The following is a 24862-nucleotide window of genomic DNA, read 5'->3' as shown; positions in this document are numbered from 1 at the left end:
TGGTGTTTTTTTTTTTTCCTGAAACAGAGTCTCACTTTGTCAGCTAGGCTTGAGTGCAATGGTGCAGTCTCAGCTCACTGCAGCCTCCGCCTCCTGGGTTCAAGTGATTCTTGTGCCTCAGCCTCCTGCCATAGCTGGGATTACAGGCATGTGCCACCACACCTAGCTAATTTTTACATTTTTAGTAGAGATGGTGTTTCGCTATGTTGCCCAGTGTTGGCCAGGCTGGTCTCGAACTCTTTACCTCAAGTGATCTGTCTGCCTTGGCCTCCCAAAGTGCTGGGGTTACAAGCATGAGCCACTGCATGTTGTTTTTTTCCTTATACCTTAGGTGAACCCTCCATTCTTATGGCTTTAAACACCATTTTGATGGAAGGTGATATGGTTTGACTGTGTCTCCACCCAAGTCTCATTTTGTATTGCAGCTCCCATAATTCCCACGTGTTGTGGGAGGGACCCTGTGGGAGATAATTGAACAATGGGGGCAGTTTCCCCAGTATTGTTCTTGTGATAGTGAATAAGTCTCACGAGTTCTGATGGTTTTATAAGGGGTTTCCCGTTTCACTTGGCTCTCATTTTCTCATCTGTCACCATATAAGGTGCCATGATTGTGAGGCCTCCCAGCCACGTGGAACTATGAATCCATTAAACTTATTTTTCTTTATAAATTACCCAGTTTTGGGTATGTCTTTATCAGCAGTGAAAATGGACTAATACAGAAGACTTCTAAACTTGTATTTCCAGCCCTCTTGTTCCCCCAGCCTTGGCACTGCCCTGTCTGTAACTGCCCACTAAGCATCTGCACTTGGACGTCCACATGGTCCCCTGAGCTTAGCATGCTCAACACTAAGCTTTAGTCTTCCTCCCTAGACCCTGTCTCCTATGGCCTAGGGGTTGCCAAAGTTTGTAAAGAGATTGTGAGCATTTGGGGGTTTTGAGCGCCACATTCAGTTTTCTCTTTTTTGTTGTTTCTATGTTTATGAACTTTGAAAAATGTAAAAGCCATGCTTAACTCCCAGCTGTACAAAAGCAAGAAGCAGGCTGAATTTGGTGCTCAGGCATAGGTTGCCAACCCCTGCTGTATCCCATCTTGGGAAATGGCTATTCCTTTTCCTTTGCTCAGATCAAAAAAGCATTGGGTCAGTCTTGACTGTCTCATTCATACCCCACACATGACCCATTAGCAAATCCTGTGTGTTCTCTCTTTTAACATGATCTGGAGTTCTCCCACTTCTCAGCCCCCTCATGCCGTCCTTTTTGTGCAGACCCCTGTCATCTCCTACCTCCATTCTGGCAGTAGGCTCCTAACCGCTTTCCGTAGAACCTGTCCTGGTCCACACAAGTCTATTATCAACAAAACAACCAGTGATCCTGTGGAAACAGAGGCCAGGCCGTGCCCCTTCTCTGCTCAGAACCCTCCTGTCTATCTGCCGCCATGCCGAGTGGAAGCCCAGTCCCTCACCGTGACCTGTTTGATCCCCCCGTCTTTCTGACCTCTTTTCTTCTGCTCTCCCATGGCTGGCATCTCTTTTGACATACTGTCTCCATTCTTGTTCATCACACCTGCCATGTATGTGCTCATCTCAAGGGTTTTGCTTTGGTCCTTCCCTCCACCTGGTGTGTTCTTTCCCCCTGTCTGAATGGAGACCTCCTTCATGTCCTGGAAGTCTTTATTGAAGAGTCACTGTGAATGAGTCTTCCCTTAGGTGCTCACGTGTGTAAAGTCTCCATACCCCCACCAGGTAATCCAGACTCCCTTGGCTTCCTCTGCTGCTCTCCTTGGCTTGTCTTTCTCTAGTATATTATATAGTTTCCTTATTTACCACTTTTTTGTCTTTATTACTGGAACTGTCCCACTAATTACTTCACACTCTCTTTCATGTTTTTACTGTTTCTCTTTAAACCAACCCTTCTCCAATGCACTATATAACTTTCTTATTTATGATTTTCCATTGTCTTCCACTAGACTGTAAGCTTCACGAGGAGGGATTTTCGATTTACTACATTTATTTTGCATCCTTAGCACCAAGAACAGGGCTTGGCTTATCATAGGCACTCAATAAATGTGCGTTCATTTAATGAGTTGAAAATGTAAAGTGCCTTGCGTAAAGTGGTTGGGATATAGTAGTACTCAAAAAGTGCCACTTATTTTCTCCATTTCATCTCACTTAATTCTGATAAATCAAATGCTTGTGAATTAGGTATTTTAAAATATGGTCAAGTAACTCACTATTAAATGAATCTTCTTGGGCATTCTTTAATGAAGTAAAAAGGAATTGAGTAATTACTCTTTCTTCTAACTACTTGTGAATCCAATTTTTCCCATTTGCTGGCTTATTTACAGTGATATATCCCTATCTGTGGCATTCCTATTTCCCAAAGGAGCTCATTACTATACCTTAGAAAAGATAGCTCATTCTGGGTGAAGGTTTCAGTTAGAAAGGTTTGCCAGTCAATATGTGCAAAGAGAGAAATTGATCTATAAAGGGCCCGATTAAACCCTTTGTGTGTAGGCCAACAGGATGCAAGAATTGAATGCAAAGATCATGCTGTAACATAGTTTCCCCTTTTTGACTTTAAAGAGGGCCTAGACATGATGTGCTGTTGGAGGTTTATACATGATTCTGCCCACCCATAGCAGATAGCAGATGGGAAAGGTTAAACCGTATAGTGCCTTTATGCTATGTAATCAAACAAAAATTCTTAAATTATGAAATAAAAAGCTCTTTGAAGTTTATTACTAATTCTTTTGGGTCTCTCCCCTTCCCCTGATTGAAACTGCCCCTGTATATTTTAGTTAAGAAGTTTTTGGGTAAAATATAAAAAGAATTATCCAGGCTTCAAGCACTCTTACAGTAGACAAGTGGAGAGCTGAGTATGGAAATCAGGCTTGAGTGTAGTAAGTACCCTTTTTTCCTATCCCTTCTTCAATTTATGATAAGATATCCCATAGCTGCAGATTAAAATATTCTAGGAGATCTAAGTATGGAGTTTTGTTTTGTTTTTCTCCTCTGTCCTCTAAAAAGCCAAGCCACTTTGAGATAAAGTAGCCCCATGGCCTTTTGCTTCTAAAAAAAGAACCAGGAAGTTAATAGAAAATGGTCCCTGAGCACCTCGCTGGGTTGATCTTACAAGGTTAACCTGCGAGGCTTCAGTGAGACTGGTCTCTGTACTGCATCCTTGTCCCTCTTGTCCTTCCTCCTACTTGCCCTTGGAGAAGAGGTTGAGGGGCGGGTGTGGAAGTGTGGCTGCTGGATGAACCTCGTAGATTTCTGTTGCTTATCCATGGGCTGGAGTCTGGGTGATGGGCGGGAGAAGGTTGAGCTAACTTCAGGGCCCACGAATACCATTTAATAGGTTTACCCTGTTTGTGTTTATATGTAGCTCTTTTTCTCAGGTTTTTATAAACCACAAGATCTGTTGGGAATAAGTGAGCCCATTCTATGAAACGAACTATGCAGCATACTGAACAATTAGCTTAGCCTGATATACAGATTTAACTTTTTAATGAGGCTTGGCTACCCAAAACCTCACCAGGTAGAGGGGTCTCAGTTGCAAACGTCTGGCACTGTGTCTGTAACTTTCATCTAGCTCTGCTGCTGTCCTCTGTTGTCTGTGTGGCTTTCTGTTGCCTTCGGTTTCTTTCCACCTTTGTCTCATGCTGACCCGTCCCTCCTTGTATCAAAACTGATGTACTAATTACAGAGAATCATCAGGCTCTAAGTCTGCAGTTGCTTGAAGTTGTGCCTTTAAAGTACAAAGACTTCTTTAACTGTATTTTTATTGCTGTAGCTATTTCTGTTCTGATGTGCCACTGCATAAATCACCACAGATGCTAGAACTGTGAAGATATGTGCTTTGCAAAACACTTGCTGCAAAATACCTGTTATGCTTCCTGCAGGATGTTTTTCTTACATGAAGCAGCAAACCTCTGTGTGCTGGGCTACATGGAGAAGCAGGGAGGCAGAGTGGGGAAAACTGTGGGCTCCAGAGGCAGGCCCTGACTGGAACCACTTCTTGACTGAACAGTCTTGGAACAGTGGTTCCCATTTGTAACATGGATATTACATGTTTCCTGTGACTCCTATAACAAATTACCGCAAAGTTAGTGACCTAGATCAACACAGATGTATTATGTTGCAGTTCTAGAGGTCAGTGATCTAAAATCAAGGTGTCAGCCAGGGTGCATTCCTTCTAGGAGCTCTGGAGGGGAGGGTGTCTCTGCATCCTGTGACTTATGGACCCCTTCCTTCATCTTCAAAGCCAGCAGTCCAGCGTCCTCCAATCTCTTCTGTTCTGGCTTTCATCACCATGCTCCTTCTCTGACTTCAAGCTTCCTGCCTCCCTTTTGTAAGGACCCTTGTGATTTCACTACGACTACCTGGGTAGCCCAGGCTAGTCCCCAACTCAAGATCTTTAGCTTAATCACATCTTCAAACTCCTTTCTTTTCTTTTTTTTTTTTCCATATATAGTAGCATGTATAGGTTCTGGAGATTAGAACCTGGATGTCTTTGGGACAGCCATTATAAACCCACAGCATGGGGTTGTGGGAAGATTAGTTGGGTTCGTACTATGGATGAACTCATGTACCCAGCTCATGTACCCATTCCCCTGCTGCATGAACCAGTGCTCTTAATGACACAGTATAAGAATGGATATTTGTAGCAATTAATTTATGGCATCTAGGAAAGATGAAATCACTTTCTTTTTCAAATACTCTCTTATTAGGAAGGCACAGTGCAATAGTTCATATTTAAAGAGTATCACTGTTGAAAGGGTAAAAGTCAAGTCTTCTGAAAAAAAAGGTTAAGTCAATTTTCTAAAAACTCTTGAAAATTTACTTATGTAAAATACCACCTTTCTCAGTAAGACTGGATAAGCAGCATAAGGAGGCATTTTTCCATTTATGCCTCTAGAATATTATTACTAATAACAGTTGAGATTTATGGAAATTCTTTCCTCTAAGTACGTTAGAGTTCCTTCAGGTTTGTGGTACACAAAAATGTGATTTGGCAGGGATGATTTAATTTAGCAGATACTTCAAACAAGTTGCTTTAAATCCCAAGGAATTTTTCATTGCTGTCTCTCTCTGTGTTCTGATGGAATCCAAATGTCAAAAGCTGAAGGTGACTTTTTAAGATTTTTTTTTTCTGCCATTCCCTTCCATCTTAGTTTTACATAGAACTCTAAAGTAAGGCAGCTGTAGTCATCCTCAGGGAAACTCGGCAAGAGGACGAGGCTGTGGTAAGAAACAAAGGGAACAACAGGTGCTGCACATACTCTGAGTGCCAAACCACCTGGCCGAGGCTTTGCAGATCCGACAGTGGCCTGCCCACAGCTGCCAGGAGGCGGGAGTGATTGCCTTTCTTTTTAGGAGCAGAGAATGGGAGCTCAGAGTGTCGATGTTTTGCAGTTGAGCTTCAGAGGTCTAGGGCAACATGGTGCTTCTGTGTCTGGCTGGGAATAACTTCCTGCTTGAGCCCTTCAGCAAGGAAGGTGCCCTGCTGGCTTCCCCACCTACTACACTAATATCTCCCTTTCCTGCCACGTGGAGAGTCCACAGGAAGCAAAGTCCCACCTCCCTTAGGTTTGGCCTTGTCTCTTTATCTAGCCTGAGGCAGGATAACAAGTATTCCTGTTTCTTCTTTCCCTCTCCTGTTTTCAAGAAGCCTCCTACCTTTCTAATAGGATAGCCTGGGTAACTTTGTACCTGGATAAGGCTGGTGTAAAGAGCAGAGCTCAGGATTCTCTGACACCAGACCCTGTGCTAGCTTTCACTGTCTGGTGATCCTTGGAATTCAGCCAGCATCCGGTTGCCAGGCTCAGGCACTGCTCAAAAGGACAGAGGTCAGCTTTGCTCCATCAACCATGGACATGCAGCCCAGCACTCAAGGTTAGGCAAAAAAAAGAGGCTCCTTCCAAAAGCACACTTGAAAGTGGAGAGAGATTTTGCAAAGATGTACCTCACCTTTGGAGAGATGAACAGAAATAATGGACATGACATTTTTGCTGCCTGCATCCCCATCTTTGAAGGAGAGTTCAACCAGATCACATATTTTTTAGGGAAATGGAGCTCCTGGTGAAATACTGTGTTTCTAGAAAGAGCTGCAGTGTCTGCAGTAGAAACTTCCAGCAAGCCTGGCACTCAGAAAGATGTCTAACTGAAATCCACAGGGCTAGTAACACTGATGGAGTCCTTTTTCCTTCCACTGCCAACATCAGCCTGCATAATCTACAAACAGTTCTCAAAGTTTATCTTTGAACTACACAACCTATCTTTCCTTTCTTAAATGAACTTGTTGCCAGTTCTCAAGAACCTTCTAAGGAAGGTGGCCTATTTTGTTGTTGTGTTAGTTTTCTTTTTATGTTTTTAAAATTAAAGTCACACACACACACACACACACACACACACACACACACAGAGTTCAGAAGTGCACACCACAAGGGATTGTTACAAAGGAGGCACACCTGTGTAGCTACAGCCTAGAAGAAGAAACAGCACATTGCCAGCCTCTTGGAAATTTCTTCCTCCCTGCAACCTGATTGTCCGTCTCTCTTCCCCAGAGGTAACTACTCACTCCTCTGACTTCTAGCACCGTAACTTGCTTTTCCCTGTCTTTGAACTTCATAGAGTTGATTCATACAATATGTGTTCTTTTATGTCTGCCTTCTTCCTTTTCACATTATGCTTATGGGATTCATCTAGGTTGTTATGATTTTGACTTTCACCATCTGGGCCTGAGGGCCAAATAAAGAATTTCATAAGGAAATGAGATTCTAAATTCTGGAGTTTCTGACCAGGGAGTCTTTGTTCCCACAGTCAGCTTCCCCGCCACTCCCCCCCCCAAAGTGACAGTATTTTTGCAGTAATCTTGGAGTGTGTGTTCTGCAAGAGTGTTTCTCCAAAAAGTCGTATGACTCAGCTTTGTTTTGTCTTTATTTATAAGACGTTACTCAAAATGACATTTGACTGTTGACAGAAATTAAATCCTGCCCCAGAGGACAAGAAGTGACTACTCCTGAGACTTTCACAAAATTAGGCTACTTGCTGTTTTTTGTGAAGAAGAGGGAGAAAGATGCTTTGTCAGAAAGAACACCAGAAATCAGTGCACAGCCAGTCAAGACTGGAGTGCTGTTTTTTAAAAGATGGTGAACTTTCAAGTTCAGAAGCCATTGGTATCATTTTATGTCTCTGCATTGAAAGACCCGTCTTCTGGTCTGTATGCAGTAGCAGATGAAACGTCTCAGCCTTTCAGAGATGGAGGCTAATTATCTGAAAAGCTTTTCTGTTAGAGCACAGACAACACGAAAACAATGTTCATAAAAATCCAACCGCTTCCTGCAACACGATTGTATCACCTAACAAAGGATTCTTTAAAAATCTTTATTCATGCTCATATGGAGTGGTTATATAGTTGTAATGAAAGTGTATCATTCTTACAGTTCTTACGGACTTGAAATTAACATTATAGTAATTCTTTGTTGCTGTACAGTTCATTAATAGGGTTTAAGAGTTGCATGTTGCACTAAGGTGATCCATGAGTTGCAGAACCATTCCCTTATTTCTGGACAATGTGTTATTTTTGTTTTTTCTCCCATTATTATAACTTATGTGGCAGGAGGTTCTTTCTGGCGTATAAACTTTTTCTTATTTTGAATTAACTCCTTAGGACACAGTTCCAGGACCAGGGTGGCTATTTTGTTTTCGTGGTTTTAATCGTGCGTTGTGCTGCCTACATACTTTTCAAAAAATTGTAGCAGAAATAAGAAAGTATCCCAGCTTAACTCTTTCATTTTTAACACTTTGTTATTAAAAATGTCTAGTTTCTTAGTTTAATGGGTATCAAATCTTACCATGTTGTAATCTTTATTTGTGTGATAGCTCATAAAATCAAACAGGTATTGTGACCGTTAAATGAATTAATGGTCATAAAGCGTTTGTAGCATTGGTTCATAGTGCTGTATATAAGAGTATGCTGTCACTGGACTTTTTTCAATTCAGTAAATCTGATTCTGTTCTCTCTAGAGAACATTGTCTGGTCATGCTCTATTTTTGTCTGCTTTCCAGAGTCTTGGTGTTTTATAGTCATACAGTCACTGGTTCATTCAACAGCTGTACTTCTTGGACTCTTGGTTGTAGTTGACAGAAACTCTTTTGAGGTCACAAGCTAACAAGGGGCATTTATGGTAAAGTTACCTGGGATCTTACAGAGACTCAGAGTCTCTGTGTTTGAGTTCCTTCTTCCCAGTGCTGTGTTCACCTGTTCCTTATGCGTCTGGCCTTCATTTTTCTGTCTTAGCGTAACGTCACTTCCTCACAGAGGCCTTCCCTGACCGCCTGGCCACATGGCCGCACCCTTTCCACACTCCCTCATGCTGCACCATGGCTCCTTGCCTTTGGGCTGTTGCAATCGGTAATTGTTTGCTGGACTTTTTGCTGGTTGTCCGTTTAGGTAATGAGCCCCAGAGGCAAGGACTCTGCTGTCTTGTCCTCTCTTATCTCCTGGGCTCAGGCGTGGTCCTGGCACCCAGCAGCCCCTCCGTGAATGCTTGCTGAGTGAATGGACATGGCCAGCCAGGTGACTGTCTTCGTCTTCCACTTTTGCTCCTCTCTGCTTCCTTACTTCATTCTGATGTCCTGTCTCTGTCTCTCTTTGCTGTGCTCTCCTCTCGCGGCCTGCAGATTGGCCTGTTGACTTGGTTCACCCACAGAGTAAAAAGACAACTCCCATCCACTCGTGAGTTGCAAGCTTTGTATCTGGACAGTTTAGATTCCTGGCTCAGCTAGGGTCTCTTGTCCACTGTGGTCCAATCTCCTGTGACTTTGAGTGTGGAGATGGTCAGTAGGACCACGTATCACTGGTGCTTGTGATGCCCTGTGTGACAGTGTTGGTTATGGGAAGGGGAGAAAAGGTGGCTAAGCAGACCTCAGAATGGGGTGCTCCTATAAATTAGCTGCTAGCTTTACCTCCAGCATGCTCTCACCTCCAAGCACTGAGGATGTGGCGTGAAAACTGCACAGTATTGTCTCAGAGTACCCACAACCTTCAAGGGTGCCGGACGGACGAACCAAAGGTAAATCAGTGCACTGCTTCGGCAATTACAGCCACAGCCCAAACCCAAGATCTCCGCTGTCCTGAGGTGAAAATTCTAGTGAGTGAGATGGATAATCAGTGCTATAAATCAATGAAGTATGTGATATATTACAATGGAAATACTGAAGACATCTAAAATATTAAGAAAACTGAGAGATGAAAAGAAAAATATGAATATGAAAGGATTCCATTTCAATATGAAAATAGAAGCTGAGAAACGCTAAAAAATGAATCAGTAAAGGGGCATGTGGACTGTGATTTTAAACAGAATGGTCTGAAAGGATTCGGTGTGAAGGTGACATTTGAACAGAGACTTGAAGGAGATGAGATGGCACAGCACAACATATCTGGCATGGGCACCCCAGGCTCTGGGAACAGCAGGTGCAGAGACCTGGAGGTGGGTGGGTGAGCTGCGTCTGTGGGGTGGAGAGAGGAGTGGATAGTGCATGAGCTCAGAGAGGTGACAGGGAGCCACACCCCATTGTGCCCTGTGGCCGCTGCAGAGCTCCTGGCTTTTGTTCTGGGTGGAGATGAGGCCAGACAGGGTGCTGGGAATAGGAGCAGGAGCTTTCTGCAATTCTGCTGTTGTAACTGCTTACTTACACTTTGCTGTAATTGTACAACCCTTTTCCTTTGCTCTGTTTTTATGCTTATTGTTTTAGGCTGGCTTAAGTAGAACTGAATATTTGTATTGTCTCAAGGAGTGTCAGGGAGGTAAAGATTTGGAGGGCACTATAGTCAGCTGAATGGTCCACTGCGGGATCACCTGTAGGCACCCCCAGCCTCATCCTTCAGGGGACTGCTTTTCAGATGCTTGCAGGCCCAGTCCCTGAGTCCATCCTCACAGCAGGCAGGGATTACCTCCCCATTTTTCTAATGGGGCCTTGAGTAGCATAGACGAAAGAACCCAGGGTCTCTCACGGTGAGCAGGACAGGGCCAGAAAGAGAACATCGTTCCCTTGCAACTGGCCCTTCTCGGGCAGCCCTTTCTGATGAGCAGTCACCTTATGTGTTAGTGGCACAGATATGCCATTGCTGGTATAAATTCCTCCTTCCATTTGGGAATTGTATCACACCCTTATTGGCTGAAAAGATTCTTATGGGGCTGTGAATGGGGGTGTTGGGGTCAACAGATAGGAGGCCAAATCTGGGCTCTGCCACTTACCACTTTGTGACCTGGCAAGCTACCCAGGGTCTCGATCCCAGGTCCTCACCCATGAAAGGGTGACACTGCCAGCTTCCTGGGCTTTTGGTGCGTGGTGAGATTGTATACATCATGCCCCAGCACAACTTGTGATGCCTAGTAGTCCAGTGGGTAGACCCAGCCAGGTATATTTTGGGGAAAGAACAGTCAGCCTCTTTTCTTTGTAATCATTCTTTTCTTCCTTTGGGATGCTGGGTGGTTCTCATCCACATACAGCCATTTGATGTGCATCTCCCAGCACTCTGAGGTCAATCTCACCTCGAGTAAATACTAGGATTTGCAGTTAACTCAGCCTGTAAGTCTCAGATGTCTCTTGATAGAAAGCCATCTGATGGTCTCAAAGTATTGCTCTTTTATGATTAGTCATGAATCTGCATCCCATTATTTTAATTAGGCAGCAAAAAATTGTGTCAGGTGCTCTCCTGGGCCTGTTTGATAGGGGCTGTCAGTGGTTGCTGAAAACATCTGTAACATTTATTGCCAGGGCTCTGATGCCTCAGTAAGGGATGGCTTTTAGGTGCTGCCTTCTTTCCTTGTCTCTTGCAGAGCCTTGGAATTACATCCATAAAAGGCTGACTCTTGATTTCAAACGAGGCAATCCCATTTATTCATTTCAGAGCTCCTTTTTTACCACTTAATCTATTACTCTTTGACCCAAGTATTTGATAATGAATGACAGAATATTTATCAGCTCAGAGAATGGTTCCATCAGCTTTACTCTAGTGGTGAAGAACACAGCATGATTTTGCCCAGGCTGCCCAATGTGATGATGCTGTATGCACATGAGCCGTGCGTCAGTGGAGACGTGTGTTTAGCTGAGATTTGACTGGAGATGTGTAGAAATCTGTGGTGACTTTGAGTGGGGAGATGGTGGGTAGGACCTCCTGTGTTTGAAAGAAGATGTTGCTATATATTTTTTAAAGTTGTAATTTGTCTCTAATTATAACTTATATGCCTTAGAAGTGAAAAATTTTCCTCACACTTCAGGCTTGTAGAATTAATGAAATTTAGAATTTTGGGTTTAGTAACTAGAATAATTGATACAACTGTAATACTAATATTTATTTCCTTTTGCTGCTTTTAGTGAGAGTGTTGTTCATATAAGATGTACAGAATTTTTGCTCAGTTCAGTTTAATGAAATGCATGGAATATATTCAGTCTGTATGTGCATTCATGCCCTGAGGTACCCAGATGAGTAGGATGTGTCCCTGCCCATGTTCAGCTGAAGGCAGCCCCTGCCTTATACGAGGCTGTAGAGGTGGTGCATAGACTGAAGCAAGTGGATAGTGTATAGGGGCCTGTGGAGGGCTGGCTCCTGGCCCAATTACAAGAGCATTCAATTTGAGTTCTGAATTAACAGGAAGAATGGCCAGGTGCTGCCAGACAGTGCATTCCAGGCATGGAAAATGTTAGCAAAGGCTCAAGGGGTCTGAGATTGCAGAAGCAAGGCAGAAAGTTTGGAGAACTCAGGGAGTTCAGTGTTATGAGCCTAAATACAGAGGGAACAGGCACAAGAGGAAGCCAGAGGGGCGGGGTGGGCAGAGTTGGTTCTGATCCTGGAGGGCCTTCTCTGCTAAGCTCTGGAACATCAACTTTTTTTTGAAGTTGAGGACATTGGTGGGTTCTGATGGCTGGACCGTGGGATGGTTTATGCTGTAGATCATCTGGATAGAAGATAAGGCATCAGGATGCATGTGTGGATAAATGGGTGGATTGTGGATAATGGAGGGATGGATGGATGGATGGATGGATAGATGGTAGAGTTTTATGAAGGCAAGGAAACCAGTTTAGGGGCTTTTGCTGTTGTCCAAGAAGGAAATGAGGAGAACCTAAACCAGTGTGGAGGTATTAGAAATAGAGAGAAATAGACAGATATGAGAAATATATAGGAAATGAAATCAGGTGCTGAACAATAATGAGATGAATGAAGGTTAGGGCCATAAGGATGTTGAGGAAGGTTACTGGGTGTCGATGTAGGTGATCAGATGGATGATAAACTGGGAGGGCTGGAGGTGGAAGCGGTTTGGTGAAGATGAGTCCAACTTAGGACATTTGGGACCATTAAGTGGCTGGTCCAGTTGGATACTCAGGTCTTAGATTGAGTGAAGAGATCAGAGTAGAGGATGTTAGTTTTGGCATCAGAGGTTTACAAAAGCCTGTAGGGGTGAGTTATATACAAGGATGCTTGTAGAGGTAGAATAGGAGTGTGGACTGGAACACTGTGGAACATCATGGCCTAATGATAGTTGCTCTGATGAGAGGGTGTGCCTCAGGGGTACTCAGAATGAATAGAGATACCCAAAGAGGTGTTCGTGGTGTGGAGTCAAAGGAACGGAAGATTTCCAAAGCATGGACTATTAGCAGAGTCACATGCAATAGAGTGATCAAGTCACACATACAGACCAAAATCCGCCATTGGCTTGGAATCATAGTGAAAACAAGTTTCCAGGTGAGCTGGCAGTAAATAGAGGGGAGGGGGAAAGGTGCAAGAGGGTCTGGGAGGAGCTTGCTTCTGGGAATCCAGCCACAGTGGCTGTGGGTGTAATAACCGTGAGGCGGTTAGCACCATTAAAAGCTGCTTGTTGAATTCTTTACTGCTACAAGAAGTAGGCCACATTTACTTTTGTTACACATGTTTATGTTGCTACACATTGAGGTTTTATTTATGCTAATCAGAGGCAAAATGTAATGTGCCTCATATATCTATTCATCTGTTTTAACATAGCCCATTATCGAATGTTTAAATATTGCCAGAACCTTAGCCTTTTTAACAGCACTGGTTTACATGTCCCTAATTTTCTTTCTAGCATTCTCTCAAAAATGCCTTTTACACCCCAACCAGAGTTAGGAGTTCTGCAGCACAGATCCTGCACTTTGCTGACTGTCATCCTGCAGACTCGCCTGACGTTCAGGGTCAGGTCTGAGGTCCCGTGAGATGATCCAGGCCCTTGATATTCTGGGCCAGCAACCTCTCCGGTTCAGCTCTTGACTCTCTGCAGACCTCGCACCCCAGGAAGGAAGATGCAGCTGCTCCACTTTCCTGACCACCTTGTGGTCAATTCCCCTGTAATCTCATCCGTGTGCACCCCTCAATGCCCTTCTCTCTCGGCAGCTGGGCACACCCTTACTCTTCCTTTAGGGGCCTGATTGGGTGTCATTGCTCACAGGGCCACCCTGGGTTGAGCTGGCCATGCCTCTCCCTCCCTGGGAGCTCCTCTCCACTCCCACTTGTTGAAGACTGAGCTTGCTGCATCATGCCTGTGCGCCTCCTTGCTGTTCCCATCTGAGATTCTGATCCTCACGTGGCAAGGGACACCTTTGTGTACCTGGCTCCATGCCTGGCAGTTCATTCACAGTGGGAGCTGTTGGCCTGGCGATGCTCACCCTGTCCTCTGCTTCTTTCCAGGGAAGCAGTTTAAGTGCACGGTGTGTGACTACACAGCTGCCCAGAAGCCCCAGCTGCTGCGGCACATGGAGCAGCATGTCTCCTTCAAGGTAAGAGGGCTCTGGAGAAGGAGGCAGGTGTTCAGGCAGAAAAGGCATCGCTTTTCAAAGTGTAGATAGAGAGAGCATCCTTTTATTACTTGTTGGTACTACCTTCGGTTTGGGGCCCCCTTAGCTGGTATACATGGAGTCTAAGGCATAGTGCAGTTTATTTGTGCTCTCTCTTTCTAGAAGCGTAGCATTTGTCTTAATTTGGAAACCAAGTCAAAGGTGTGTAAGAGGATGCAGACAGAAGAAAAGGTACAGTCTTTGCATAAAAGCACTGGAGTGATTTAGAGGGAGGCCTGCAGGCTTTAGGGACATTTATTTTTGTTTTCAGATCCTGGATTGCCACAGGTGAGTCACCTGATGAAGCAGGTGTGTTGAAGCCCACCCAGCAGACAGTTGTAAGAACTGGAGATCGTGTTCAGGAGTGTCCACCACAGTGCCCACCATGTCACAGGGGCTCAGGAGATGGTGGCCCTCCATATTCTTTGAATGCTTCTAATTGGTGTTTTTTCAGTGTAGGTGGTAATGTTTGCTTAGCCACAGCTTATGATGCAATTACTGACAACAATGCTAGGGTTCAGTAATTTGTTCAGTAAAAAGTTCTGCTTAGCACTTGGGGCAACTTGACCCTTAAAATTATTGCTGTGGTTGGCATATACACATGGAAAGGAATCATCAAGATTTGTAAACTTGTTGCTCTCTAATGGTTTTTGCAATTGTTTCTACCGTTACAGCCCAGAGCATCATAGAATGTGGGAGGGACTACAGGCCATCTGTTTGGTCCCACTGTACTTGCAGCTAGAATCACCCCAAACGTGGTAGCAGTAGCGTTCCCGCCAGGCATGCCCCAAACCATCCTGATATAAGGCCTGTTGGGATTCCAAAGAAAGAAGCACTAAATGCCGGGGTGATATGTTTAAAGCAATTATTAAGTCCTTGCCACAGGCAGCAAGGGGACAGGGGTGTGGAGTGTTCCACTTGGGTATGTCCACAGCGAGGTGGTCGGGACATGGAGTTTTATGAAGGTTAAAGGAATTTGGCTCAGGGTCAAGGCCACTTTCTTTCAGTGGTGTCTTTGGCAACTTGCACAACAGCCTAGACACTCTTCTTTTTTTTTTTTTTTTTTTTTTTTGAGAAGGAGTCTTACCCCTCTGTCACCCAGGCTGGAGTGCAGTGACATGATCCTGGCTCACTGTAACCTCCGTTTCCCAGGTTCAAGCGATCCCCCTGCTTCAGTGTCCCAAGTAGCTGGGACTACAGGTGCCTGCTACCACACCCAGCTAATTTTTGTATTTTTAGTAGTGATGGAATTTCACCATGAACAACCTAGATACTTTTATTCGTGGCTGAGAATGTTTGAGGCTTCAGTTCTGATATGAGCCTCCTGGGAAATCCTGCAGCTGGCCGGGTCACAGAGCAGTAAAGGAACCCTGATTTTTGGTCAAGATACAGAAAGAAAACACTAGGGAGCTGGGAGACCCTACACCAGCACACTCCTCGCTTGCGTTTATTGAACGTCTGTTGCGTGTAAGCACCGCACCATGGACTTCATGTTCATCATACAGAATCTCCTTCATAGTATATATTATCTTCCCTCTTTGACATACAAAGATCCTAAACCTGAGAGAAGCTAACTGATCACCTGTCAGTCTTTTCTGCCATGCCTGTATCCGTTGACTTCAGTCACCATGATGATGTTGACTCACCTGCATTCAGCACTTCTGAGGTGACAAGGACCATCCCCACTGGCAAGCTCATTTTATGATCAGAACAGCCACGCGGGAGGTGAATTTCCATGGTTCCTCCTCTTGTAGTTGAAGACTGAGTGGCTCAAAGGAACCTGCTTGTATGCTTTCACTATCCAGGAAGTGAAGAGCGTAAAATGTGGACTTCATTCTCTCACTCCTAATCCTGTGCTTTTTTTCACTACATGTTCTCAGCTACTTGTTGAGGGCAGAAAGGGAAAAATTGGAGAAACTGAGGATGTTGGAAGCTGTTGCTTATGTAGCTGCTTTTTAAAATCACGTGTACTGACCATGTGATTCTTAGGTAGGACTTACATATCACCTGGTGGGATTGTGGCAGTGACTGAGTCAAGAAGGGTCTTTAGTGTTATACATGTTTGTGTACATATTTAAAATGAAGAGCTTATTTCACATTTCACAGCATATAGGTGTCCTTCTTGGGGTAGCTGGTGCAATTGGGCTAGAGAATAGAGAGCTAAGGCAAATTTCACTTTATAGGTGAGGAAATTAGACCCAGTGGGGCTATTTCCTGGCTTTTGCAGCACTGGTACTAGACTTTACAATCATTCCTTGGTTTTCACTGTGAAACATTTTCCTTCTCTAGCCAGACATAGCTGGAACAACCTTTTTGCCCTGAAATCCTTATTGGTTTTTATTGTTGTTGTTTTGTTTTAAAAATTGTGAACTATCTGGCTTACGTGCAGAGGAAATGGATTTGGGGGTGGTTTTGGTTAAGGAATCACTCACGTATGTATTATTAACTTCTGCCATTGCATAGCTGGTGTTTGGTGCTGGGCCTCAGGACCTGCTACACTGAGCTGAATCTGGGGTCATGGCTGGTTCCCCTTGGGCTACCTGTAGATTTTGCCTTCCTCCCTATTGAATGGTACTAGAGATGGGAATGAAATTCAGACCTGACAGCAAAACAGTAAATCCAGCCTTAGTTTCTCTCAGCCCAGAAGTTAGGGTGCTCCTCAGATGCATGTCAATTTAGGTAGTGTTCCTTAATTAATTGGGACTGACAAAGCAAAATGAAATTGCTTCCTATGAATCACTCATCCAAATAGTGATGACGACTCTCTTCCTGTCCCCTTTCCTTCTACTCTCCATGTTAGTTTCCTATTGCTGCTGTAACAGATTACCACCAATTTAGTGGCTTAGTCTGATTATCAGCTCAGATTGATTATCTTACATTTCTGTAGTTTGGAAGTCCATTACACATCTCACTAAGATAAAATCAAGGTGTTGGCAGGGCTGCATTTTTTCTGGAGGTTTCACTTCTTTGCCTTTTCTGGCTTTTAGAGGCTACCTGCATTCCTTGGCTAATGGCCACTCCCTTCATCTTCAAAGCCAGCAGCATGGCATCTGTCACCATGTCTCCTCTGACTCTTCCCTTCTGCCTCCTCTTCCACTTTTAAGGACCCTCGTGGTTATGTTGAACCCGCTGAGATAACCCACAATAATGAATGTCCTTATCTTAAGCTCAGATAATTAGTAACCTGAATACTGCCTGCAGTCTTAATTTCTTTTTGCCATGCAAGGTAACATATTTACAGTTTCTGAGGTTTAGGACATGGACTTTTTTGAGGGTTATTAGTCTGCCATCCATACTCCCCGACTTTTTTTCCTTTTATGTCAACTCTGTGGTAGAATATTTTCAGCAAGATCATAAAATATATAATATTTATACATGTACCAATAGCAAACATTACTAGGCAATCATCTCTCTTTTTTACTAATCTTAGATTAGAGCTCAACATCCTCACACAGATGCTGCTATTCTATTGCAATTGGCTCACCAGATGAAATCAGTTTGCTTTTCTAGATGTAGATGTACAATTTACAATATATGATTTGTCTCAGGCAATACTATAATAAGGGCAAATTCCTGCATTGCCTTTTCAAATTACATATTCCTTATTTGTATATTTATTTTAAAAATGAAATTAATATGTTCACTAAGTTGATTCCTTTCCATATGGAATTTTTTTGATATTATTTAGACATGGTTGAGGTCATACTATGAATGCAGATTTTTTTTTTTTTGATAGAAATTGGAGCCTCAGCTTTACCACCGATAAAGCTCTATAGGATAATGTGGTTTAGATGACTGGCCTGATGGTTTGCTGTTAGGGTACCTTCCCAGTGAAAGGCAGGGTCAGAGAGCTTATATGCAATTTTTAATATTATCTTTCTAATCAGCATTTCATCGGTGTTTTTCCATTTTGTGAAAATGCATTTATAAACTACTTTTAATGGCTGCTTAAGGATGATTATCATAGTTTAATTAGCCATTCCTCTCATAATTGGATAGTTTGGTCATTCCCAGTTTTTGTTGTTGTAAGTAACCCTAAGTGGACATCTTTATGCCAAGAGCATTTCCGTGTCATCCTCAGCTCTAAACAGCTATAAAACCCTGGGTAAAGCCCATCAAACCTGTGAGAATTCATATATAGTGAAGATGTTATTTTCTCTTCTTGCAGATGCAATTAAAATGTATTCCCTAGGGTGGAACTGATATTTTCAACCTTAAAGAGGTGCCAAGAGAAGATACTTAGATAAGACAAACTATTGCTGAGCCAGGATTCTCTAAACAAAAATAGGCTTGTTTATTCCATCTAGCTATTCAGCTCTCTGCTTTCTTGCAAATAAGTAAGTCCACATATCATTATGTGAGGCAGTGTGGTTAGGAGGTGGAATCACCTTGTGGAGTTCTCTCCATTCAGTTCATTGCCCCTAACTCTGTTGATTGAAATGTTCTCAGTGACAGAGCTAGCTGATTCAGTAGCATTTTCCTTGTACATGAAACAAAAGTGAGTTTACTTTTAAATGAAGTTTGATCTTTTCATTTAAAAGGGAACTCATTTAAAGAGCATACCTCTTTGTGCTAACCTTATATATATCAATCTGTACTAAGTTTGAAAGTTGTTCTATGTTCAGTTCATGGGATTCATACAACCTGTGAAAAAACGCTGTCATGAGAGACATTGAGGTTGGGATGGGTGGTATCAGTGATAGAAAGAAAGGGAAAGAGAGAGTGAGAGGAGGAAAATAGAAGAACATGAGAGGATAGTCTTTCTAGGGCCTGCATCACAATCGCATGCAAAAATGGTTCATCGGATCTGCCATTTTAGCTGATCTTGAATCTCTCTGCCTCCCTCCCCAGATAGTTTGGTAGATTGATTGATTGACCCATTCATACTAGGAAGCTATGCTAGATTTCTCTTAGCATATTTGTTACGCTAAGAGAAACAAATACCATTCTCAGGCTTTGAGAATGGTATTTTAAGATAATACTTTCAAAATCCAAGAAAAAAATATTGACTGGACAGCTGGAATTATTTTTATTTTCATATGATATTAGCTCTTTAATATGTCTTATTTTTTGAATGTCTCATATTAAAATAAACTGCTACTGGTAGCTCAATTGAAAAACAGGCAAAGAATGTAAAAAGAACAGATCACAGAGAAGGGAATAACTTTTGGGTACATGATAAGATGTCCAACCCCACCGATGATTGAAAAAGAAAAGTAAAACCACACTAAGATGCCATTTTTCACTTATCGCATTGGTAAACATTCAGAAGTTTACAAGCATGTGCCATTGATGAGGCTGTGAGGAACAGCCGTTCTCACACATTGCTGGGAGTGCTAGTGCCAGTGACCCTGTGGAGGTCAGTTTGGCAGAATCCGTCAAAACTGCAAACGCATCTGTTCTTCGACTCACCAGTTGTAAGATTTTATCCGACAGATGTACTTGCAGATGCATGAAATGACTACTGTGCAGGGTTATCCATGAGAAACAACTGAAATGTCCATGAATTAGGGTAAGAGTTAAACGGGCAGTGGGCCACACAAACAAAGAGCTGATGCTTTGTGGCTACAGGAAAGAATGTGGGATCTCTCTACTTACTTTTATAGAAAGATATTTAAGATACATGATGAAGGGTAAGATGTCAGGTTAAAAAAAAAGGCAAAGCCATATTTGTATTTACTTATATTTGCTTTCAGGCCTCTGCAAGAATACTTGCAAAATAAACAGAGAAACATAACCTGTTGGGGATAGGAGAAGGTTGGAACTGGGTAGATTGAGGGACAGGGCTGAAAGTGAGACTTTTCCCTGTGTATATATTTTAACCATGTTAATTAATTGCTTTGCCTATTCAATAATTTAAGCAAAAAACAGCAATATAGTAAATAAGAATATTATTCTAGAAACTAAAGTCAAAGCAGAATGTAAACATGTTTCTCACCTGTGATTTCATCCTATGAAGATAGTGGCAAATTTCCTCTGGAATTTCATTGAGATTCTGTTTGTCATTTGAAAATCTCTGAGAGTGATGAGGTCTCATAGCAAAGCACAGGATTTAGAACCAGGCAGATGAAGTTTCAGTTTCTGGCTGTGCCACTGTAGGCTGTTTTTTTTTTTTTTTTTTGAGACGGAGTTTCCCTCTTGTTACCCAGGCTGGAGTGCAATGGCGCAATCTCGGCTCACCGCAGCCTCCACCTCCCGGGTTCAGGCAATTCTCCTGCCCCAGCCTCCTGAGTCGCTGGGATTACAGGCACGTGCCACCATGTCCAGCTCATTTTTTGTATTCTTAGTAGAGACGGGGTTTCACCACGTTGACCAGGATGGTCTCGATCTCTTGACCTCGTGATCCACCCGCCTCGGCCTCCAACAGTGCTGGGATTACAGGCTTGAGCCACTGCGCCCGGCCTGTAGGCTGTGTTTTTAGCAAATTTTATGATCTATAAAATGCTGATAGTGATGCTTGTCTTCTGGTGTTGGAGATATTAAAAGCAATACCATTTTTTATGAGTAGTACGTATGGTACACGGTACCAGGCAGATGATCAAAAATTGTTGGCTCTTGTTTCCTCCCCTGTCTCTTGAAAATGACTCCAGTTCTCAGGAACTAAAACAAGGAGTATAAACTGGCCTGATCATGGTTTATATTCTTTTTGGTGACATTACATTATGTTTAAAAAAAAGCTCACTCTAAATATTTTCTAGGTGTTATGCTGTATTTTTTATACATTTTCAGATATTGATGTTGTTTTACTTTTTCTTGTTGTTTGGATTTGTTGGATTAGGCAGATTAGGGCCAAAATCTTGGTGCTGCTGCTGACTAATGAGTTAACGTTTGGGAATTCCTTTACCTTTTTGAGCCTCTAACTTCTTTTTTGAAAAATATGAACAATATATTTCAGAGGTTTTGAAAGAGGAGTTGCTTTGAGGGAACAGACCAGAAGGAATGCCTTCCCACAGCTTCGGGAAGGCTTGGCCTATCAACCCTGCCAGACCATTCCTGGGGAGGAGATGCTGGGGAGGACCTCAGGTTTGTCCTCTCATGAAGAGAGTTAGGAGGCTTTCTTCTTACAGGGAGAAGCTCTGGCCTCTTGCCACCCCTTCCTACAAGATTGGCTTTTCTGTAACTTTAGTCAACATCAGAATTACCTTGGGATCTTGATAAATGTGCACATAATAGTTTTCTAAACCTAGAAGATGCTTTCAGTAAGCCTGGGGCCCAACCTAGCATCCGTGACTCAAACACTTTCCTGTGTGGTTCTGATGCAGGGGCCCCACAGGCCATAATCTGCTAGACATTGCACTGGGTTTTGAATTCTGCAAAGAAAGGTTTTGAATTCTGCAAAGAAAGGCCCTATTCAAATATTTTTACTTAAAATGCTCTCCTGTAAACAGCATATAGCTAGTTCTTGTTTGTGTCTGTGTGTGTGCCTGTATGTGTATATGTGAATTATGTACCTGTGTGTAACCGGGTGACAATCACTGCCCTTTAATTGGAGTGCATAGTCCATTTACATATATTGTAATTATCCACATCTTTGAATTTAACAGTACCATCTTTGTATCTATTTTCTGTGTTATGTAAGTTCTTTGCTTCTCTTTTCTTCTTTCCTATCTTCTTTTGAATGAATCAAGTATTTTTTAGTATTTCATTTTATCTCCTGTATTGACTTTTCATTTTAGAACTGTTGTAGATTTATAGAAAAAAAATGTGACAATAATACAGAGAGTTTCTATAAACTCCACACCCAGTTTCCCCTATTGTTACCATTGTTACCGTCTGTTACCAGTATGGAACATTTGTTATAACTAATGTTATAACATTATTATTAGCTGAAATCCGTATTACATTCAGATTTTCTTAGTTTGTACCTAACGCCCTTTGCCTTTTTCAGGATCCCATTAGGATACCACATTACATTAGTTGTCATGTCATTTTTAGGATCTGTTTGGATTTGACAGTTTCTCGTATTTTCCCTGTTTTTGATGACCTTGGAAGTTTTGAGGGGTACTGGTCAATCATTTTATAGAATATCGCTCAGTTGGGATTTGCTGACCTTTTAACTATACCTTTTTGTGTTCTTCTTTTAGTGGTTGCTGCAGACATTACCTTATCTTTATTACAACATATTCTAGTTTCAAATGTTACATTATGTTATGAACAATGTAAGAACCATGAAACACTATAATTCATTTACTCTCCTCCTACACTTTGTGCTTGTGTTGTCATACATGTTCATGTCATAAACTCCTCAATATAGTGTTTTATTTTTTGCTTTAATCAGTAAATATTTGTAAAATACTTTAAAAAATTCATAGGAAACTAAAATTTTAAAAAGATTTAAAATAAAGCATTTAATTAAAACATTAAAAATTTTAAAAAAGGGTAAATATAAATTTACCTGCAAAATTCACCTTTCTGGTATTTTTCATTTTCTCTCCGAAGATCTGGGCTCTTATTTGATACATTTTTCTTTAGCTTGGAGACCTTCTTTTGGCATTTCTTGTGTATGCTAGAATTGAATTCTCTCAGTTTTTGTCTGTTTGAAAATGTCTGTATATGGTCTTCATTTTTGAAAGTTATTTTCATAGCCACAAATTCCTAGGGAGACATCACTCTAAAAAGGTTCCATTCCTTTTCATCCTTTCTTGTTTCTAACCCTTGTCATTGCTTCTCTATGTGTAATGAGTCTTTTTCGTCTGGCTGGCTTTAAGATTTTCCTCTCTCTTTGTTTTTTGTCATATTAACCTCAGCAAGTTTAGGTGTGGTTTCCTTTATATTTACCTTACTTGGGGTTTATGGAGCTTTTGGATCTGTGGGTTGATATCCTGCATCTGTTTTGGAGTATTCTCAACCATTATCTCTTTAAATATTCTTCTGCTTCATTTGTTCTCTCCTTTCCCTCTAGGACTATAATACCAATATATTAACACATATATATTAATACAAATATGTGAGGTACTAATAGCACTCACATTCAGGTGATCTCTCTCTCTCCCTTTAATTCCTCTTTCACTTTGTGTTTCAGTTTGTATAGTTTGTATGATTTCTATTTGTCTTTCTTCAAGTTCACTTATTCTTTCTTATGATATGTCAGATCTGCTATTAAGACCACCAAATGTGATGTTTTAAAAAAAAATTCAAGGATCTTCATTTGCTTCTCTACTCTTCTCCTCTCCCCTCCCCTCCCCCCCTCCTCTTTTCTCTTCTCTTTCTTCTTTTTTAGAGATAGTATCTTGCTTGAGCTCCTGGGCTCAAGTGATCCTCCTGCTTCAGCCTTCCATGTGGCCTCTTTTTTTTTTTTTTTTTTTTTTTTTTTTTGAGACTTATTTTCACTCTTTGTTGTCTAGGCTGGAGTGCAGTGGTGCAACCTCAGCTCACTGCAACCTCTGCCTCCTAGGTTCAAGTGATTCCCCTGTCTCAGCCTCCTAAGCAGCTGGGATTACAGGTGCCTGCCACCATGCCCAGCTAATATTTGTATTTTTAATAGAGACGGGGTTTCACCATGTTGGCCAGGCTGGTCAAACTCCTGACCTCAGGTGACAGCATTTAAAAAAAGTTTTTGTTTTGCTACTATATTTTAGCATCTGTTCACAAATGTTTTTCTTCTTTTTTCCTAGAGCCTTTAACATATTTGTTCTAGTTACTTCAATGTTTTTGTTTAATAATTTCAACATTGGAACACCTGCACGTCAGTTTCTATTGACTTTTTTTTTTCTTTTTCTTTTTTTCCCAGGAGGGCTGCAGAGATGTTTCTGTTCTTGATTTGAGGTCATCTTTTCTTGCCTTTTTGCATGTCTCCTAATGTGTTAATGCCAGGCATTATATGTGAAAAAAACAGTAGACTGAGATAAACAATAGCTGGTCTTGGGAAAGCATCTGTTATTAGTGTGGGGGATTGTGCAGAAAAGAGTTACTTTAGCAGGCTTGGCTGCTCTGCTTTGAAAGACCTGTTTACAAGCTTGGGCCGGCATCTGAGAATGTGGACTTCAAGAGAGTTCCTAGCACCTTACTGTTAAGAGAGGCTTATACTTTTTTAAGTATTTATACAAACAATGTGATTTATGCTGAATACCTGCCATTTTTCTGGGAATCTGGAATTTTGGCATATGCTAGGCAGAGGGTACTTACATGATCAGCCATCTCTGGTCACTGAGTCTCTAATGAGCGTCTCTGGTTGATAGCATTTCATAAGTATTGTCACAGTTCCTCACTGGGGGTTAACTATGTGCTGTGTGGCTCCACTTGGAGAAGACCCTTGGAAGCTCGCACCTGGTTTCCCCTACTCTATGTCATGTGCCTCTTCCCTTTGCTGATTTTGCTTTGTATTCTTTTACTATAATAAATTATAGCCGTGAGTATGACTATATGCTGAGTCCTGCAAGCCTTCTCAGTGAGTCATTGAACCTGAGGGTGGTCTTGGCAACCCCCAACTCAAGAATGAATAAATCTAATTTGTGGTCCATCTGGGTCTGGGCCGGGGCTTGGAACAGCTCTAGAGTTGGTTTTCACTGTCTTCAGATAGTCTGAGAACAGGCAGGACTTCGCTTTCAGCAAGGCTGAGCGTCTGAACACCGGCAAGATTCCAGAAATCACTTTGTGTTTTACAGCCCAACACTGGTCTTCTCAATCATACGAGCTCTCTACCAGCTTTACAGGTCAGCTGCCAGCATTTCATGATGCTGGGGAGTTTCTCTTTCTCTCCAGCTCCACACTGGGCTTTCTGTTTATTGGGCATCTCCCTCTCACCTTGCCTTGCCCAGGGAACTCTTTGGAGAGTCTGTTATGCGGTTAATGAAGGCCTTTTGCACTTTGTAAGGGTAGTGGTGGGTTTCCTTTCCCCTTTCATCTCTGGCCCCATCTTCAGCCCCCAACCTTCTTGTACTTGGTGAAGTTCTCCATTTTACAGGGAAGAGGTTGACAGGTCACTATGCTGGAGATAAAGCCAGGAGAAAAGGAACGGGTGGATACCTTTATCTCTAGCGTGTGACCTATCCACCTCTTGTATTTTCCTA

The 24862-nt window shown here is 42.2% G+C and overlaps 1 protein-coding gene and 1 long non-coding RNA gene across 6 annotated transcripts in view; both read left to right on the top strand.

Annotated features, from left to right (window-relative positions):
* The window catches only part of ZFAT (zinc finger and AT-hook domain containing), a 220908-nt gene that overhangs the window by 123270 nt on the left and 72776 nt on the right, over positions 1 to 24862 (top strand). For all 5 annotated transcript variants that reach the window (XM_032254175.1, XM_032254165.1, XM_032254180.1 and 2 more), the window contains one exon: positions 13708 to 13796. In XM_032254175.1, the coding sequence (XP_032110066.1) occupies positions 13708 to 13796 (89 nt within the window). The remainder of the gene's footprint in view (positions 1 to 13707; positions 13797 to 24862) is intronic.
* On the top strand, positions 3218 to 12211 carry LOC116534078. Its single transcript, XR_004261578.1, has 2 exons — positions 3218 to 11146; positions 11179 to 12211. It is a non-coding gene; the product is annotated as an uncharacterized LOC116534078 (long non-coding RNA).

Source organism: Sapajus apella, unplaced genomic scaffold (genome assembly GCF_009761245.1).
Source record: "Sapajus apella isolate SASKATOON/1434 unplaced genomic scaffold, GSC_monkey_1.0 scaffold3, whole genome shotgun sequence".
NCBI lineage: Eukaryota > Metazoa > Chordata > Mammalia > Primates > Cebidae > Sapajus > Sapajus apella.
This window is presented reverse-complemented; position numbering and strand designations above follow the sequence as displayed.